This window comes from Streptopelia decaocto, assembly GCF_964273445.1.
Source record: "Streptopelia decaocto genome assembly, chromosome: 20".
Taxonomy (NCBI): Eukaryota; Metazoa; Chordata; class Aves; order Columbiformes; family Columbidae; genus Streptopelia; species Streptopelia decaocto.
Genome location: NC_138675.1, coordinates 4,951,193 through 4,969,434, shown reverse-complemented (window position 1 = coordinate 4,969,434; position 18,242 = coordinate 4,951,193). Strand labels below are relative to the sequence as shown.

The 18,242-nt window shown below is 47.3% G+C and overlaps 1 protein-coding gene across 9 annotated transcripts in view; it reads right to left on the bottom strand.

Moving 5' to 3' along the window:
• Positions 1-903: 903 nt before the first annotated feature.
• Positions 904-18,242, bottom strand: part of RERE (arginine-glutamic acid dipeptide repeats) — a 164,459-nt gene continuing 147,120 nt past the window's right edge. For 7 of the 9 annotated variants that reach the window (XM_082069793.1, XM_082069798.1, XM_082069792.1 and 4 more), the window contains 11 exons: positions 16,349-16,511; positions 14,254-14,346; positions 13,589-13,788; positions 12,739-12,900; positions 11,930-12,043; positions 9,832-11,210; positions 9,237-9,459; positions 7,642-8,365; positions 5,459-5,605; positions 4,661-4,841; positions 904-3,943 (listed from right to left, as the gene is read on the bottom strand). In XM_082069793.1, coding sequence (XP_081925919.1) covers positions 3,910-3,943; positions 4,661-4,841; positions 5,459-5,605; positions 7,642-8,365; positions 9,237-9,459; positions 9,832-11,210; positions 11,930-12,043; positions 12,739-12,900; positions 13,589-13,788; positions 14,254-14,346; positions 16,349-16,511 — 3,420 coding nt within the window. In that variant the 3' untranslated portion in view covers positions 904-3,909. The remainder of the gene's footprint in view (positions 3,944-4,660; positions 4,842-5,458; positions 5,606-7,641; positions 8,366-9,236; positions 9,460-9,831; positions 11,211-11,929; positions 12,044-12,738; positions 12,901-13,588; positions 13,789-14,253; positions 14,347-16,348; positions 16,512-18,242) is intronic. The other 2 variants (XM_082069795.1, XM_082069796.1) reach the window with 2 other exon arrangements.

The window sequence follows — 18,242 nt, the reverse complement described above, 5'->3', positions numbered from 1 at the left end:
CAAGAATGCAGCCTTCCCATCTCCCTTTTGACCAGACGTTTATTCTGTAAAATATTCGCCACCTCTCGCTGTGACATCGCAGCATTTCCCTGTGTTTTGGGGATGCTGATTATAATGACCTGCAAATATGGAACACTCAAGACAGCCAGCTCACACAAACACATTACAATCCCTCATAGATGGAGGACAGGGAGCCACTACAAATGTACACAAACAGCAAATTTTAGCTTTTCAGCAGGCAGTGAACAGACAATGAGTTATTGTGTGTCTTCCTCTCTGCAATTATCTTCCCTTTGGAATGCATCTCTTGCCAGCTCTCTATCAGTTGTGTGTAGGACGACTCTAACAGCACAAAGTAACATCTCTTTGAAAATAAGATGCGTTAAAAACTCAGCTACTGGTGTATATATAGCATACTATATCTAATTTCAAGCTTACAGTTCATGAGTCCTGACCTTTCTGCTCTTCTTTGGCTGATGCAAGGAAGGCTTATGCATACACTGAACTGCTGGTTTGTGCTCAGGCTGATCAATGGCTACAATATATGACCACTGTAAACAGAAATCCCTGAGGTCAGGACAGCCAAAACATCCTTACACACTCATTCTTACCCATTTGATTGCTTAACTTATGGAAAAACACACCAAAGTTATGCAGTACGGGCCTAGAGCACAAATGTACCTCGTGGATGCAGAATATACTCTGGAACTGGACGTGATGTTGGTGTTTTGTGTACTGTAAATTAAAAAAGAAATGACCTCAAGGAAAAAATAGAGACAGACAAGACAGCTTCGAGACAGACAAGATGGCCACGCCGGCATCCCGGATTATCCCAGGTAAAAACTCTTTTCCCACTAACAACAATCAACAGACACATTTCGCTCGCAGGCAGGACCTGGCTGCTGTAGTGTAGCTTGGTTTTATTTATGTCCACAAATAGTTCGAAAAAATTACAAAATACTCAAATGGAGAGAACACAGAAGTCACGATTTTCTGGGTTTCTACTCTGTTTACACTGTGTTATCCCATGGCAAACTACTCATATATACATTAAGCTTCAAGATATATATAAATGTAGCAGTCAGAATGTACACTCTGCTTTAACGGTGCAGTGAAACAAGCTCAACCATGACAACATAGAACAAGAGAGACGTTTCAAAAACACTAAAGTAAAATTTAAAAAGAAACTTTGAAAACAGAGGAAAAAATAAGAGAGATTTCTTAAAGAAAACCAACAGGTCTGGGTTGTTTTAACAGGGCATCAAACACCAAGATGGCTTCAGAAACCACTGCATGTAAAGTTGTAGTTAATCATTGCTCTAACATGGAAGAAATTCAGTGCTTATTTGCTGAATAACGTGAACAAAAAACTCCCACAAATTATCAGAATGCTTTTCTAAATTTAAAAATAATAAAGAAAAAGCTGAATGAACTGCTTTTGAACAGACTGCAAACTTCAGCTGGAAAAAAAAAAAGAGAGGACCCTCGGAGGTAATTAGCTTTTCTTTTTTTTAATAAGAACTATAGCTAAAAATAACAGCAAAAGAGAAGGATCGGAAGAAATGGCTGAAGTGGCTGAACTCCCCCAAGCTCCCCAATTCCAGACGGTAAAAACAAGGAGGGGAAGCTTAACTGAAACGTGCCTGATTCGACCTTTAAAGTGAAGCGAGGCACTCTCTCTGCTGCGCAGACTGCTCTCACTCCCTGCCCACTGTTAGCAGATGCAAAACCCATTTATTACTCAGAAGAAAACCATTTCACCTGATCACTGCAGACAGCAACTGACGGCTTTACCATCCTCGATTCTAGACTGACCTCACGCTTTCCAAATCTCAGTAATACTCACTAGCTGCTCCTCCTAACAGAGTTCAAATAGAGCGGGTGCAACTGATTAAACGCTACTGCAGGTCTTTTGCACTGAGAAATGTGGAATGGAGGACAGAAAAAAAGGAAGATCAACATCAGGTGAAATAGGTCTCCTTCCTCTCCTATTGCCTTAAGCAGAGCTAGAGTACCCCGATGCGTATTTTTAAATGGTAACTTCATGTTACTGACCGTCCGCCAGCGATCTTTGGGCGCTGAGAGTGGTTTGAGACCGTGAGGTGGATGAAGCGCTGTGCCCTGCCTTCCATCAGACTATGATTAACTACAAGCTTATCAGGCGTGGCTCGGTACAGTCCTATGACACAACCATCACACGGAACAGTCTACAACAGCAGAGAGAGCACTCGTGAGTTGAGAGAGAGAATGGGGGGAACTTATGCACCAGCAGAATAAAAACAGCCAGCAGATCAGATGTCCATCGGCTGCATCGCCCGCTGCTCTGGCAAAGAAAATCCATGGCAAAACAGTGAAAACAAATTAAAAATCTGCCTAGACAGTAAGCGGAGTTGTCTCCTAAACAATGCTCACTGGCCTGTGTATTCCTCTCCTTTAACCCTCCACATGGGAATCAGCCAACAGGAGTTATTCCGCAAGGACCTGGTGTGTTGGGAGTCAGTAAATGTTACTGTCCATATATCTGGTTAATTCCGAAGCGTTAAGTTCCTGAGATACAGAACACTGGTGGCAGTTAAAAACTGTTTGCTTATAAAACTAAAACAGTCAAAGAGAAAATACAGACTGGTCTTTGCAAAAGAACTTCAAGAATACTCAGCTGCCTATCCACGTTTCTTAAGAACATATCAAACCTAAGAGGCCAGAAAGAGCACGTCCTCCAAAAATATCTGCGTGCGTACAAAATTCTGGCTGTGCTAGTTTGAGCCATGGAAAAGCTTAAAAAAGAGATTTTAGAACAGATTATTTCTTTGAACTTTTGCCTAAAGTCTAAAACCAATGGAGTTAGATTAAGTTTCAAAAGGTAATAGGAAAGAGACGTATTATGGCCACATTGACAACGAACCCTTGATGGAGGCATCAAAAGGGGAAGCTGGTTCCAAGGGACACCTGGACTGCTGAGAAACCCAACTCCACAGAAAGCGTCTGCAGAACAGAGAGATGTAACACTAACGGAAAACCCCATGAACCCAAACGAGCCAAGAAACAGGAACAGAAACAGTCATTTGCAACGTTATCCCTGCAACTCCCTTTAATGCTTATTGTTGGTAACAAACCAAATTTCAAGCTTTTATCCATTTGAAATTATTGATACCCAGCGTCCCCTTTAATTAAAGGGATAATTATATATATATATTTTATTAAAAAATCAACTCTGTATTCTGTCAATACCAGGTAGGAATTCACAATTTGTGATGGTACTGAAAATCAAGATAAACATTTCTGGAGTTTTGTTTTGCTTTGTTTCTCCCCTCTACCCAAAAAAGTTATTTACAGACTTAAAAAGCCATGCTGCAGAACTGAGCTCTCTTTAAAATCATGAAGATTTCCTACAATGTATTAAAATAAAAGTAGATTTTAATTATTATAGCACTTGCATTCAGAGCTTGTTATGTCACCTACTTGCAATCCTTGTTTTTTTTTTAATAGTATAGATGCATTGAGTGTCTCTTTACGCACAGTGACTCGTGTTGTGAACCTGACTCTAGCACCTACTCAAACCAAACTAGTAAGAAAAAGGAAAGAAAACAGGAAAACAAAAAAGAAACAAAGAAGAACAAAAAAAAAAACAAGATTGCAGGAAGTTCTCTGAATATTCCACACAGTCCTGTATTTTCAATAGGCTTCTGAATACGTTGTCATGCAGGGAGACCCACACCAGTCTTGAGAAATCTTCTCTACAAATGAACACTATGCTGATAAGTCTCTACTTGTCGGGTGGTTGTTTTAAATATATAAAGAAATCTTTATAAGATATTCTTTTTCTTTTGTAGCTCTTATTGTATGTAAAAATGTTCTGCTCCTTCCCAAGGACTAGGGTTTCCACAGCCAGCATTACAAATAAATAATTTATTACAACTGTTTGTCGCCTTCTTTCTTCAGTCGACTGAAAGAGAAAGAAAAACTCATATTAAAAAAGCGAAGGAGGCGTCGTGACGCTTCGGAGAGAACTCGCCTTCCTGCCAAACCCGTGGCTGTTTAATGTGCCGCTTCCTAAACATCCTCGCTCCCCACAGACACGGTGGCTTTTGTTTCTCCTTCTTGACATATTGCCAGCGGTCACTGCAAACAGGAGCTGAGGTGGTGGCCAAGCACAGAACCACCCTATTATCCACACCATATACTCTGGAGAAAGAACTCACATGATTCATCCAGGCATTCTCAGCTGAGAATGCAGGATCTGTATTATTCATACACTTCATCTTCCTACTGTCTTTAGTAATTTCTTAAGATTTAGTGAACTCTTCCCCTCTTCTCATTCATAAAGCTTTTATCCACCCTCCTCCACTGATCTCAAGAGAGTTGTAGAAACAGCAATCGTAGTATCATACTATAAACACCAATCAGAGGTAATTCTGCAATGTAAGACTCAACTAGTTTACATCCTGTGCCAGTAATTTAGATGTAGGTTCCAATCTGCCCTGTCACCTATGCTCAAATACGTCTTAGTAGAGCTTTACCATCCTCCATAACTGCGTGAGGCCAGTAACCCAACCCCCAGTAAGAAAGGCAGTAATTCACCAGAAAAAAGACAGAATGTGGAGAAAGACAAAGGGAGTTGCAGCACCCCTGAGCCCCCCAACGCCTTCACCGCGCCTCTCACCTGTAATAATCTTCCTGACTCGGTAGATGCCCGCCGTGCATGTGAGGATGGCCGTGCAACCACTGCTGCTCCATGGCCAGTCTCTGCAGCTCTGCTGACTGGGCGTGCATGGCCTGCAGCTGGTGGGCCGCGGACATGGGCGGTGGAATGGCACCGGGTAGGTCTCGCGGATACGGAGTACCTAGGAGAGAGTTGTTCGCTTTTAAACACTTATGAGGCCTGCAGACAGTTCACAGAATCCCAGAATGTCAGGGGTTGGAAGGGCCCTGGAAAGCTCATCCAGTGCAACCCCCCCATGGAGCAGGAACACCCAGCTGAGGTTACACAGGAAGGTGTCCAGGCGGGTTGGAATGTCTGCAGAGAAGGAGACTCCACAACCCCCTGGGCAGCCTGGGCCAGTTTCTGCCACCCTCACCAGGAAGAAGTTTCTTCTCATATTTAAGTGGAACCTCTTGTGTTCCAGTTTGAACCCATTGCCCCTTGTCCTATCACTGGTTGTCACCGAGAAGAGCCTGGCTCCATCCTCCTGACACTCAGCCTTTAGATATCTGTAAACATGAATGAGGTCACCCCTCAGTCTCCTCTTGTCCAGCTCCAGAGCCCCAGCTCCCTCAGCCTTTCCTCATAAGGGAGTTGTCCCATGAATCTTTCTTTTTCCTAAACCAACCAACCTCTGGCTGTAACCCAAGTTACAGCTCAACTCCTCTCCCAAGAAACGCTAAGACCCAGAAGAAAAGATAAAAGATGACAGTTGAGATCAAGAGCCAACCTTCATAAAGGACCATAAAATGCTCTCACCAAAGACTGGATGTCGGAGCATTTCATGCTCGTGAGGTGGCTGCCCTAGCAATGGGTTGGGGATGGTCCCAGGTGGGTAGGGAAAACGTGCCAAATGGGGTCCAGCTGCTAAAGGATCCACCAGCGGGTGAACAGGTCCTGCTGAACCTTTAAAAGAAGGAAAGAAAGCAAGCAATCAACTGCTTTGGGAAGCACCGCTCACTGTTGGGAGATCAAACGCCCTGTTAGTCTTGAGCTGGATCGGCACTGGCCTAACTGGCATGTAATTACCAGGATCCAATCCAATCTGAAACCCACTTTTCTGTCTTCAAGTGACATCTGCTTATCAAACAGTCTTAATTGTTCAAGCAACAACCCAGGGGCTTTCAGTTTCTACAGAAAAAAGAAATTCACAAAGCAATAGGGAAAAACAGCAAAGATGGTCAACATTTAGAAAAATTTCACCAAAACTCTCTCCTATTTCCCCTTTACACAAAGAAAATTGAAGGATCCCTAGTGGCATTTAGTACAAAAGCATTTAAGCATCCTCCTGACTTTACCAATACTACCTGATGGCCAAAACGAAACCCTTTGTTTGCAAAAGATGACATTGTCACCACCCTGCAGATATCTGATGCCACTTTACCAATATGACGAAAAACGACACCGGCAAACCTGAAAAATACTTATTTCTCAGCCTCTCTGCAATCTCAGCACATTAAGCTGTTAGCAGACTGCAGAGGAACCACAAGCGAGAGGAATACGGCTCCGGTAACACAACTCTCCCTCAGCTGCTCTCTGAAACGTGTGGTCACGTTACACTCTGTTCAGAACCACCTGAAACATCCAGGAGCCCCTCACTGTATTGTAACCTGGCGGCCAAGATTAAAGCCACATTACTTTTCAAATACAGTTAAGAGCCTTGACAATGAATTGACCTGGCTTTGTCTCTCGCTAGACTGAGTGACAATGCACTTGCCAGATTTTTGTCAGAATAAATAACTGGGGAGCACCTGGACTTACCTGCACAGAGGTGCTGACTTACCTGCCAACAGAGTCCTTGTATAGACATGATCTATGACAAATTCCTTCTGCTATAAACGGGGTGTGCAAACCTGCCTCAAACTGTGATTTGTGCAGTCTCAGACGGCAGGTTTAATGCTGATACTCAGCGCTATCATCTCCTCCCTGTAACCCCATCCTTAACAGTCTCACAAGCCCCTGCTCGTTCCTTGCTACACCATCTGGCTCTGCAGCAGCACTCCAACTCCTCCAAACTCCAAAACACAGACACCCAGCTCCGTTTACCGCGCACTGCTCCGAGGTGAAGCATGCTATATTTGCTCACACAAACACCACATTTGCGGCCAGCTGCACCAGAAGCTGCACTTCCAACTACTTGGACTTCTTCCTTCCTTCCTCAGCAGCTACCGCACCTGATGCCTCGCTTGCTGCGCGCTCTCCAGTCTGCCACCAGAAAATCAGAGCAATACTGCTTCCAGACGAGTAACCGCTTCCAGAAGAACAACCATGCAGCTTGCTTTAGAAATGAGCAAGGCATCAAGCCAGTTTTGAGACTACTACATAGTTTGGGAAAAAGATTTCCACACATAAAAATACACTGTAGCTAAAAAGATGACAACCCCTCAATGTACATGGCTCTTGTGAGAATTGCGATAGAGAATTTCAGCTCAACTAAGGCCAGATGGTTGGCACGTCAAATGGCTAAAGAGATGAAGTGTTTCTCTCCTATTTTTTCCAGCTCCTATATGGAAACACCAGTTTCAGCTCCTTACCAGCTATAACTCATACGTAAGAGCCATTAGCAGTGTTAGCAGTTCCGTGACATCTCTCCTGACAAATTCCCTTCACCCACTGTGTGCCAGACATCGCCGTAAGCTGGTGCTCTAGGACACCAGTACCGAAAAAACCCAAACCATAAGAAAACAGCAAACCTTTTACAGTGACAGTGATTGCTGTACTGTCACCATCATTTATCACCGTTATTGGTCCACTCTCCCCCCAAAATAGTTTGCATTTCAGTTATCACACAACCTTATACAGTACAAGTCACATCACATAAAAGGCAACAGGGATTTCGCTACTTGAATTCCAGAGTCACAGGCTGCCCGTTTTGGGTAGATTTCTGCTAACAGCTCACGAGAGAGGATCCCTGGGATCCTGGCCCCTTTCCCTGGGCTCACCTTGATGTAAGGGATCCTGCTGGTGTAGGTGTAAATGTGAGTGTATGTGCGAGTGTTGGTGATGGTGAGGTGTCACGTTGAACATCTGGAGCCGCGCCAAGGGGTCGTTTGTCAGTGACGCCATCCGCTCGGCGTGTATTCTCTCTGCCGCCAGTCTGTCAGGGTAGCTCATTTCAGGCCGTAACTGGGGGCCTGCCAGCGCGAGTCTCTCTCTTTCCAGGGGGTTCAAACCCGGGTGGAAGGAAGCGAACGGGTGAGGTCCTGCTGTTGGGGGAATAGTCAGAGCGCCGTGCCTGGCAAAATGCTCCATGGGGTTCGTAGCTGGGTGCAGTGCATCGAGCTCTGGGGGCTTCACCTCAAAGCCGGGTTTCATCCTCTCTCTCAGCTCCCTTTCCCGGATTTCTCGCTCCCGGATTTCCCGTTCTCGCAGCTCTCGCTCCCGAATGGTGGGATCCACGTTGTAGAGGCCAGGCATGTGGTAGGCCAGGAGCGGATCGGTGGGGTTCAGGGGGACGAAGAAGGGATGATTGCGGTTTGTTGGTGACATGACATGAGGACGGGCGTATTCACTCAGTGTTCGTAAAGCGGGTGTATCTGGGCCGATGTACGGTGGTACGGCAGCAATGGTCGTCGGGGGAGGTTCGAATGAAGGTCTCATATGCGCTGGCCCGCTGAGCTGGGACTCTCCGAGACGACCTTCATGGGAGGAGCTGGATACCTTCTGCTGCACAGAACGGGGGAACCGAGGTTAGTCCAACTGGTCAACACGTCACAGCTACGGGCAACAGCTGCCACACATCACCACAGACTGACGGTCCTGTCTGCGGTGTGTTCTCCTCACTTGTATCCTAAAACTTACTAAGCCCAAGGAAACTCATCTCTATGACGTGCAACACAACAAATCCCACTCCTGTCACATCAGGACTTCGCATCCTGCTCCCCCTTTGTGTACCAGAGCAGCACAGCACTTCTGAGGAGGGCAACAAGCACAGTTCACCCAAGCAATCACCCAAGGATCCCTATCCCCAAAACAAAGTTCCCATACATGACACATCTCTTAATGGACAGATGCCATAACCTGATTTTTATAATCCTACAGAAACACGTCGCTATGATTCAGATCTCTGAAATGCGCCACAGACTAGGAAGACTTCAGCACCTTCTTTTTCAGCATCAATAATGTCATTACCAACCTAACAATTCTGTGGGCCCAAAAGCAATCATTCTTTCTGACAGGCCACAGAAAAAGGGATTAGTTGTACTGGCTCTTTATACAAAGACTGAAGTTTGGGTCTCCCCATAAAAATAAAGTTACGTGCCTTTAACTAAGTTTACTTTGAATTTACAAAGTCTTCAGATGCCCCTTTTCCAGCAGACAGCACTCTTGTGCCTGCACAGTAGTACGAGATACACAAAGGCATTAACTAAATCTGCACAGAGTGTTTTTCTACTGCAAGGAAACATAAATACTTGGCTTAGTTATCCGCAGCTGTGCTGGCTTCCCACACATCAGAAACAAACCACGAGTAGCAATTTTCCACTTCCTTCAAAGAGGAGAAAGTCGCAGGCAGGCTCTTCGCTACAAATACACGTACCGCGGCTCTTTCTGCTTCTCTTTCACGCTCCCGCTCCCTCTCTCTTTCCTTCTCTTTTTCTTTTTCTCTCTCCCTCTCTTCTCTGGCTTTCTGCTCCGCTTCCCTTTTGGCCTTTTCAATGGCCTCTTCTCTCTTCTTGGCCAGTTTTGATCCTGCCAGAGGCATGAAGTATAAGTCTGCTCTTGAGCATGAATTATAGCCACGGTCCAGGTGCTTATAGAACCTGAAAGAAACAACACACAAAGAGCTTAGTCCTGGGAAAGATGCAAGAACCTGGGATTCAAAAAAATGAAGTGTCACTCTACACTTACACAATAGCACCACCAGCTGCCCTGAAAGCCATGAGAAAATTAATTGTACCGTATTACTCCACAGACAAGCAGAGCATAAACCCCTCTTAAAATTACAAACTGCAATGCCCTGGCTGAAACAGCCCCATTCCAGCAAAAAAAAACAGAGCAAAATCATCCTAGAAAGAAAGGCTGCCGAGGTGCACGTGTAAAATACACCCAGCTCGCACAGGAGCTCATTTCCCAGCCTTTGGGAGCGTCCTGCTACACCGAAAAACGGAGCACATCAAAGCAGCACCTCGTACCTGGCTGACTGACTGGCGTGACTCGGCGTATCCACCACGGTAGGTTCTGGGGAAGGACTTCTGGGTGGAGGGGGAGGGCTTTCTGGTTCCTCGGCTTCATCCGGGACTTCTTCTTTGATTTGAATGGGCGGTAGCGTGCAGGCCGTCACCACCGGCACGTTTCCACCAGAAGCCGCCGACGTGGAGACCGAGGTCTGCAGCGGGATGCCGGGCACGGCGGGCGGCGTGGACGTGGAGGGGCAGGACGGAGGGGTGATGGAAGGTGGCCCTCCTGGGACAAAGGGGTGCTGGGAAAACGGGGGCTGGGAGGATACCTGATGGAGTCCAGACGGGGGGTGGTTAGCAGGGGGGGGAAGGCTCTGGCTCTGCGTCAGCACGGGAGGCTGGGCTGGCGAAGACTGCAGCGGCTGGCTTTGGGGCATCAGCTGCAGCGGAGGAGGGTGCGCAGATGGAGGGTGATGAGTCGAGAGGGAGCTCAGAGGTTTTAAAGCGGGTGGCGGAGGCAAGTTGGAGTTCATCGAGAACGGAGAAGGGCCGGAGAGATGAGGAGGGTGCTTGTGGGACGGAGCAGTGGGGAGCTGCGGGATGGGGGTGGTAGGGGGAGGTTTGATGTGCGGCATGGCCATGGGCGCGGGGGGCAGCGGCTGCTCCCGCGGGGGCTGCGCCTGCTGCAGGGAGCCGGCGCTCGGCAGGACGGGCTGCGCGACCTGGAGAGCCGAGTGAGAATGGGACGGGGCTTGTGTCTGAAGGGGAACCTGAGACTGAGATGACTGAGTGGGGAGGGAGAAGGGCTGGGAAGGAACAGGATGAGGCAGGAGGGGCTGGGCCTGCAGGCCGTGAGGGGCCGGCTGGGCCTGGCTGTGCAGCGCGGGCTGCGAGTGCGGCTGCGAGGCGGCCGGGGCGGGCTGGCTCTGCGGGACGCTCAGGGGCTGCAGCGGCGGGTGCGGCGAGGGGAGTCTCTGGGGGTGCAGAGCGGGGCCCTGCTGGATGTGGGAGTGCGGAGGCGGCGGCGCGGGGGCCTGGGGCTGCCCGGGGGGCTGGGACGCTGACGGCGAGACCTGCGGCGGGGCTGCAGTGGCGCTCGACGCCGCCGGCAGCGATGCTGGTAACTGGGCTGATATGGGGGGCGTGGGAGGGGGAGCCTGGCCAGAAGCGCTCTGTGCCTGCAGCACTTGGGGCTGTGCCTGCAGCACTTGCTGTTGAGCGGATGAATCTGAGTCGCTCTCATTGTCTTGGGGGCTGGGGATGCTGGGGGACGTGCTCCGGTTGTCCTGGTCGATGTCCTTGGGATCGCTGCTCCCTTCGTCGTTGACGCTGCGGCTGTCGGAGCTCTCGCCTTCGCCCTCGCCCTCCGAGGGAGAGTTCGGCCGGCTGATCTCCTGCAGGGAGAGGGGGAACAACCACCAGCGTGCATGAGGAAACCGCACAGAGAACACCACAGCACGCCGAAGGATGGAATCTATCACACGTGCTGTGCACACACAAGAGCAACTATCACCTTTTGAACCTCAGAGGTCTTAAAACTGCACGGGCAACATCAATATCCAAAGGGAGGGAGCAAAGACAACAGGTGGCCCTGCCTGAGCAGGGGGGTGGGCTAGATGACGTCCATGTCCCTTCCAACCTCAACCATTCTGTGCTTGTGTCATACAGAAAGCTCAGTGCCAGAATTCCCAAACCCTGTGCGCAGAGTGAACCTGCTCAATCACACAGAGCTAAAAGACATCCTGAAAGTACTCCAAACGAGCTCTGGGATCACTGCACTAAGACAACTCCAGAGCTGGGCTTCCAACTTGCCACACAAGAAGGAAATTTCCATTAAAAAAAACAGGGAGGCAGCAGAAAAGAATCCAAGTGCACTCCTGTATAGTTGATATTGATATTAAAACAAAAAGGACTTCTGGACTTACCCTGCATCATTCCACTGTTTTGCAATATAAAGAACATATTATAATATGGGTCGCTTTCCAACCACAGATTAAGTTACAATTTGCTGTGGCTTAAATTGATCTCATGTTTTTGGTTTGTTACTGGGTGTGCACGCCCTCCCACTCTCAAACCAACCTCCTAAGTGAAAATATCCCTCCGTGGGACTCACTTGGGTTTTGGATTTTTTGGCGTTGGCCCTGTCGGGCTCCTCGGTGTCAGACGCCGCCTTCTCCCGCTGCCTCTTGGAGTTCTTGAGAGGAGAAGAAACCTCTTCTTTTATCTTCTGCCACAAAGGAAGGAGAACGCAAGTTACCAGTGATGTAAACGCAAAAGTAAACTGAGCACATGCCAGTGGCACCATATTTAATACAAATAAACACAAAGAGGTCCTATGGAGCAATCTGACTTCTGCGGACAGAAACCCAAGGGTGGTTTGTGCAGCCACCCTGCACGCGTTTCTGACACAAGCCAGAAGGAAAAAGGGACATCAAGTGCAGCCTTAAACAGACTGAACTGTCAGCTTGCTCTGAAAAATCAAACAAATATACTTCTCTTACTGGCTTTCTGTATGTAAGTTCAATTATTACATATTCATATTCCTTTGTAAACAAAGATTAAGTATCACTTAACAAAAAAAATCCCCCAAACTGTCTACTTGTCTGATATATCCAGCATTTCTGATCTGCATTACTTCCATGAGCCTAATGCTTGCATTTGCATCCAAAAATCAAAGGATTACTTTACTGTGAGAGCAGTAAGGTTATGTGGGGATGCTTGAATGGTTTTTATCACCGCACATCCTTATGTACAGGAACAAAGCATCAGTCAGATGCACCATTATATTGTTTTTTGCTTATCCACACAAGTAGGAATTTCTACGTCACCTAGAGACTCCCTGACCCCCCAGAACCTAATTTAGGTGACTGAAAAGCCTCAGGTGTCCAGTCCTAACACAACAGAAGAACGGGACAGTTTTACCTTGGTGGATTTCTTCACCGAATCCGCTTTGCTGTCATTGCTGGAGGTGCTGGCCGCGCTGGGGGAGTTGCGGCCGCTGGAACGGATGTCTTCGTTGATCGGCGAGGTTCTACCATCGGGGCTGGCTGGCTGCTTTTTCCGACCACTGCGTAGCGTAGACATCTGTTTGTTCAACAGAAAGAAAAGGGGGTCACAGTCCGTCCAGCCTCTTGGTTTTCCTGCCTTACCGCGGGGTGCGCATGGAGCACTCCCCCTAAAAGCTTGAGAAGTGGAAAACCAAGAGCATTCAACATTGCTACATTTTTTCCTTGCCTACTCAAAAACGTGAAGTGCCAACTATTTTATTTAGTAGTGTCTGCTAGGAATGACGTTAAAAAGACGTTCCAAGGCTGCTGCTGCTTGCATGCTACATTTTCTTTGTAAAACGCACGCATGCACATCTGTAAGGAGATTTTCACTCCTGTAATATGAGGAGAGCACATGAATAGCGTTTAATTTTTTAAAAGCCTTCCTTTAAAACAAGCTGAAGGGCTTGTCTCTGACGGGATCCACCTGGAACGACACAGACGAGCACAAAACCTGGAACAACACACTGGCCAAGCGCCCCCTTATGATGACGGTCCACTGCCCATCAGTAAACACACAGAAATAACACGTTTGACTTGCAGAAGAGACACTTCAGCTCCTTTTTCAGCAGCAAGCCCAAGCTCTGCGAATCTCACACGCACAAGCAGCAGCAGGAACGCACCACAGCAAACAAGCACGATGGAGAAAGCGTCATTCTAGACTTTTGACACTTCTAGACAACGCTTCTTTACAGGAGAAGCAGCATTGCAAGGGTTACGCCTACCGAGCCTCGACTCCGCCTTGTCCTCATGCTATGCTTTCCACTGAGTCCATCATCTTCCTCTTTGACGGGCTTAAACATAAAGGGTGGAGGGTCCACGGGCTTCTCGATGGGCGGCAGCTCTCCGTACTTTTTGAAGTGAATGCGACAATCGGTGCACAACAGAATGTTCTCCCGCCCGCCGTGGTGCCAGTCCTTGGAGGCTGCGGGCAGAAAAAGCAACAGCCATTATTCCCCAGAGCTGGGGTTTCTTAAGTGAACTGAGCTATATATTTCTCATTTCCTTCCCTATTTTTGGGCTTGCGCTTCCATGCGTTGCCCAAATCTCAGCCAAGCTTCAGGAACGAGGCAGAAGAGATTTGGTGCAGCGTAAACAAGTTTTACATGTGACAGTCACAGTCCAATATCGATTTGTTATATCACAAATGGATTATATAGATTACACAGATTTTTTTTTCCCATATAAATGTCTAACCTCTCAGGATTCTCCTTTGTCACTGCAACGTTAATTTGCGATGGCAAAGCATGATTAACTCCACTGGGAACGCTGCATTTTAGCTGATTCAACCGCACATATTTTTGAGCAGCTGTGCGTGTACACGAACTGCTCTTGCTTGAATGAACCAGCACTGAACAGGAGAGAAATGCAGGAGGGATGGGGCACGTACTGGTGGTGAAGCAGTGACGACAGGCGTAGCCCTTCAGCTCCTGCTCGCTGTCCTCGCTGTCAAAGTCATCTTCGCTGGCCGAGCTCAGGTCCACTGCACACGGACAGAACAAGGGAACAAGACAAAAATGAGAAATAAACTCAGCAGGATTTCATCTTTCCTCTTACTTCGCTAAAATAACCATTAATAACAGTTCTTCCATACATTTTGTGACTTCCTACAACCACCTTCCCTTGGACGGCTGTTATTTCCCATTCTGCAGACCAAGCGAGGCCAGGCCTGATCGCTGTTCTGACTAACGGAGCATTCCAGGAACGCACCCATACAATCAGCAGAACTTCTCATTCACTACATGGTACTTTTCCAATTAAGTTGTTGTTCAAACACTGTTCATGCACAATTTTCAAGAGAAATGAGGTTTATCTCTAGAACCTGGTGAAGCTTAAATCCTCTACACCTAAATACCACTTTACTGGATCCCACAGACAGATCCTGTGGTGGCTCTTCTGGTTTCCACTTGTTTCCAGACTGTCCCCTGAAGCAGATGGCGCCGGCTGCTACGCTCTGGTAGACAGTAGCTTTATTTAGCCCAGGAGCTCCATGTGGTTTGTGCGTGGAAGAAACAATGCTTGCATATAACTTACGTCTTTGAAAAACATGTTGTGATTCCTTTGGATGAGAGATACTACAAGGATACTACCAGCTTTCTGTTCCTTGGTGCAAGCCTCTGTAAGAAGTTTAACCTGTGGCAAACTTACATTTCACTAAGAGAATATGGAGAGGGTCACTTTCCCTTTGGGGCAAGCAGTATACAGCAAATTCACCGATTACGAGGCTGTGAGCTAAAAAGCACCATCTGAACCACTGAAAACCTGCAGACATTGCAAAAACGGTATCTTATCTTCTAAAAACAACTCGGGAGTAAATCCTTTCTTGTTGTGAGCACTGCATTCTTCCAGCACCACCGCTATAAATTCACAACATAACAGGTCTATAAATTGCCACAAGCAGAAAGCTCTGTGGCTTCTTTTGTTCACATCTTCAATTAGAAGCGAAGTCCTTGATGCAAGCATGCTGGTTTTCTGAAGGTTCCAAGAGAGTATTTTGTAATACATGCAGATTTTAGAGAGGGAAGGATTCCGCTGTACTTGCCATTAGCGTTTGTCCGCAACCCATTACCCCTCAAATTAACACAGGCTCCCATTTAATAACAGTAGCTGCTAGCGCTACCATAATTTCTACATTAATGCTTGCAGGTGTTTAAAACTGACACCAGCCTAGAACTGGCTTTCTTTTACTAAACTGATCTTTATTCTCATCCTGATCCAGACAGACGGGTCCTTCCAGCCTCGCGCTCTCAAAGCGCTGAGTGTCTTGGATTGAGCTGAGCTCCGTACTTCTTGTGCACACAGAAATCAGCAATAAATCCTACCGATTTCAGCACGGAAAAGCTAATAGTCCTTTCTTACTACCTCACTCCCTCTCCAGAATCCTGCCCTGCCTGCCCACCACATGAATAAGATTCTGACAGCTCCTCTGCTTCAGAAGGCAGGTGAAACGTGCTGGGTTTAGCGTGTCCGTGTGGACGTTACTGATGATAACCATTGCACTGCAGCACGTCTCACTGCTTTGGGTAATTATTCTTTGTTTAGATGCTTCTGCTTCAGTCGCGGTCAAAGTTCTTCCAAGCAGCATTAAGATCCCAGCGCTGGCTGCAGCTCAGCCTGAGATCAAGCAGAAGGTGCTGGTCAAGTTAGGATGCAAAGACCTTCCCCCAAAGGGATGAGGGTCTTGTTCTTTTTCTCATTACTGCAATAGGCCTGGAGAAAATACAACACAAACCCAAAAAAAGCGCAGGGAGGTTCAGTGCCAGGGCTGCATTTCCACCCTGACAGGATGCTTTTATGTTTAAGAACCACAGAAAGCGCTTGGTGATCAAAGACATCTACCACATTCCAGCATAACGGGGCAGAACACGAGGGGGCAACGGCCTGAACTCCGTGTCCTCGCTCCGTCCACGTGGAGGTTCAGCACCGCCACCGTTGCTCCCTGCGTCTAAACAGCGATAACCGCGCTGCCTGCAGCTCCCACTTACAGAATTCACTGGAGGGGGGTCTGGAGGGAGTGTTGACCGGAGTGGAAGCCGTTCGAGTTTTAATCCTCCGAAACACAGCCTGTCTCCGATGCCGACGGTGGGCTCGAGAACTTGCTGCTTCAGGGGTTTTCTTCCAATAGTAATAGAAGGTGATTAGTTCTCCCTGCGAATACAGAAGGAGTATGTTAGAGGGGCGTGCAAACCTGACTCGTCAGCTGTTTTCCTCCCTTTTGCTCTCCGTACGTGTATCTTTGCAGGAAGCTTCGTGATGTATTTCAGGCAGACAAAAGAATTCTTTAGATAAGGCAGGAAAAATAATCCTGGTTATTTTTTGTTTGCTTTTGCAGGGGAGGAACTGAAGCACATAAATGCCTTGTCACTCCTCCCATGGAAAAGACCAGAGGTTGGGTAGAACTGCTCAGGATTCTCGGGTGTTTACAGAAAGAACGAGGATCAATTCAAACCGACACTGCCATGTCGACAACCTACATTCCGCAGACAGACATTTGTTAGCATTCCTGTTTAAGAAGCCGAAAGTTAGAATAAAAACATGTTCAACAAGAAGTCTATAACCATAACTCAACCCTATTACGGTGAATTGTGCTTTAATTTGAATATATATGCCCACATCTAAATTAATTAAGCAGTTAAAAGAGTACACCTAGAGAAATGAGTGATAATTTCACAGCATAATGAATCTGGCTTACAGTCAAAAAGCGGAGCAGCCGCCATTGGAAGTAGCGGATGTAACGCCGAACCCAAGAACAGCATGTGGTTTTAATCTCTTTTCTCTGACTTTGAAACCCCATCATTTCCTGGCGACTTGTCTGCCTCTAAGGTAAAAGGTGTTGCCGCTTTCAAGTCGCAAGAGGAAAATAATGGAGAAGTTCTAACCAGCCCCTTGAAAAATCAACATGAGAACAAACATACCTGAATTACCCACAAAAAGGCTCCTTTGAACTGCGTTTGGTGTGATCAAACAGCACAGCCCCAGCTCCCTCCGCAGGGAAATCCCGCAGCCTGCGCTCGGGGCACATCACTCAAGTCGGGTCTAATAAAGACACACCCTTAATCCAAACTCTCCCAAGGGCCTGGAACAAGCAATTACAGCCCTGACTAACATCTGTACCACTGCAACACTTGAAAGACAAAAGGAGGATGTTGTTCTAGACATTAACTGCTGACATTTAAGACGTGAATTTTACCAATGCCTGATTTAAAAACAGAAACAGCAGGAAGAGAACACAACCACAACTTTGATTCCTGGCGATAGACAGAATAAATGCATTTTTAATCGGCGCTGCTATAGACTGGGATTGATGGGACTGATCTGCAGCACAGGCCCCAACCATGTTCACACCAAACTGTATTTGGAGCGATACTTGGTGAGGAGGAGGAGACGTGGGCAAAATTAATCGTTACGTGTAACTGTTGATTCTGAAGGACAAAAGCCCTATTAAAGGAAAAATTATATATATACAAAACTCTTTCCTGAGGATAATCTAAACATAAAACGGGTGCAGCCTGGCGATGAGCATTTAAGCCATGTCAGAGCTGGGAGGAACACGGAGTTGTGCCCCCAGCACCCTGCTCTGTGCCGCCTGTTCAACTGCACGTGTTTGCTTTAGAAATAACATTCGACTTGGAGTCCATTAAGCGGGTTCAAAGTCCATCCAGCGCGACTGTTTGTCAAGCTGCGGATCTGGCCGGTGCCCAGAGGCACCAGAGCTCTGCAGAGAGGCTTGGCAGCGCTGCCCAGAGGTGGGAAGTGTCCTGCAAATGAAACTAACACCACTTCTTACTTATAAATTCATTTATATCCAATCTGAGGTGTCGGTAAATCCCATGTCTCTATGGCAGTGAATTGATGGGTCCTCTGACACGTGGCGACAGA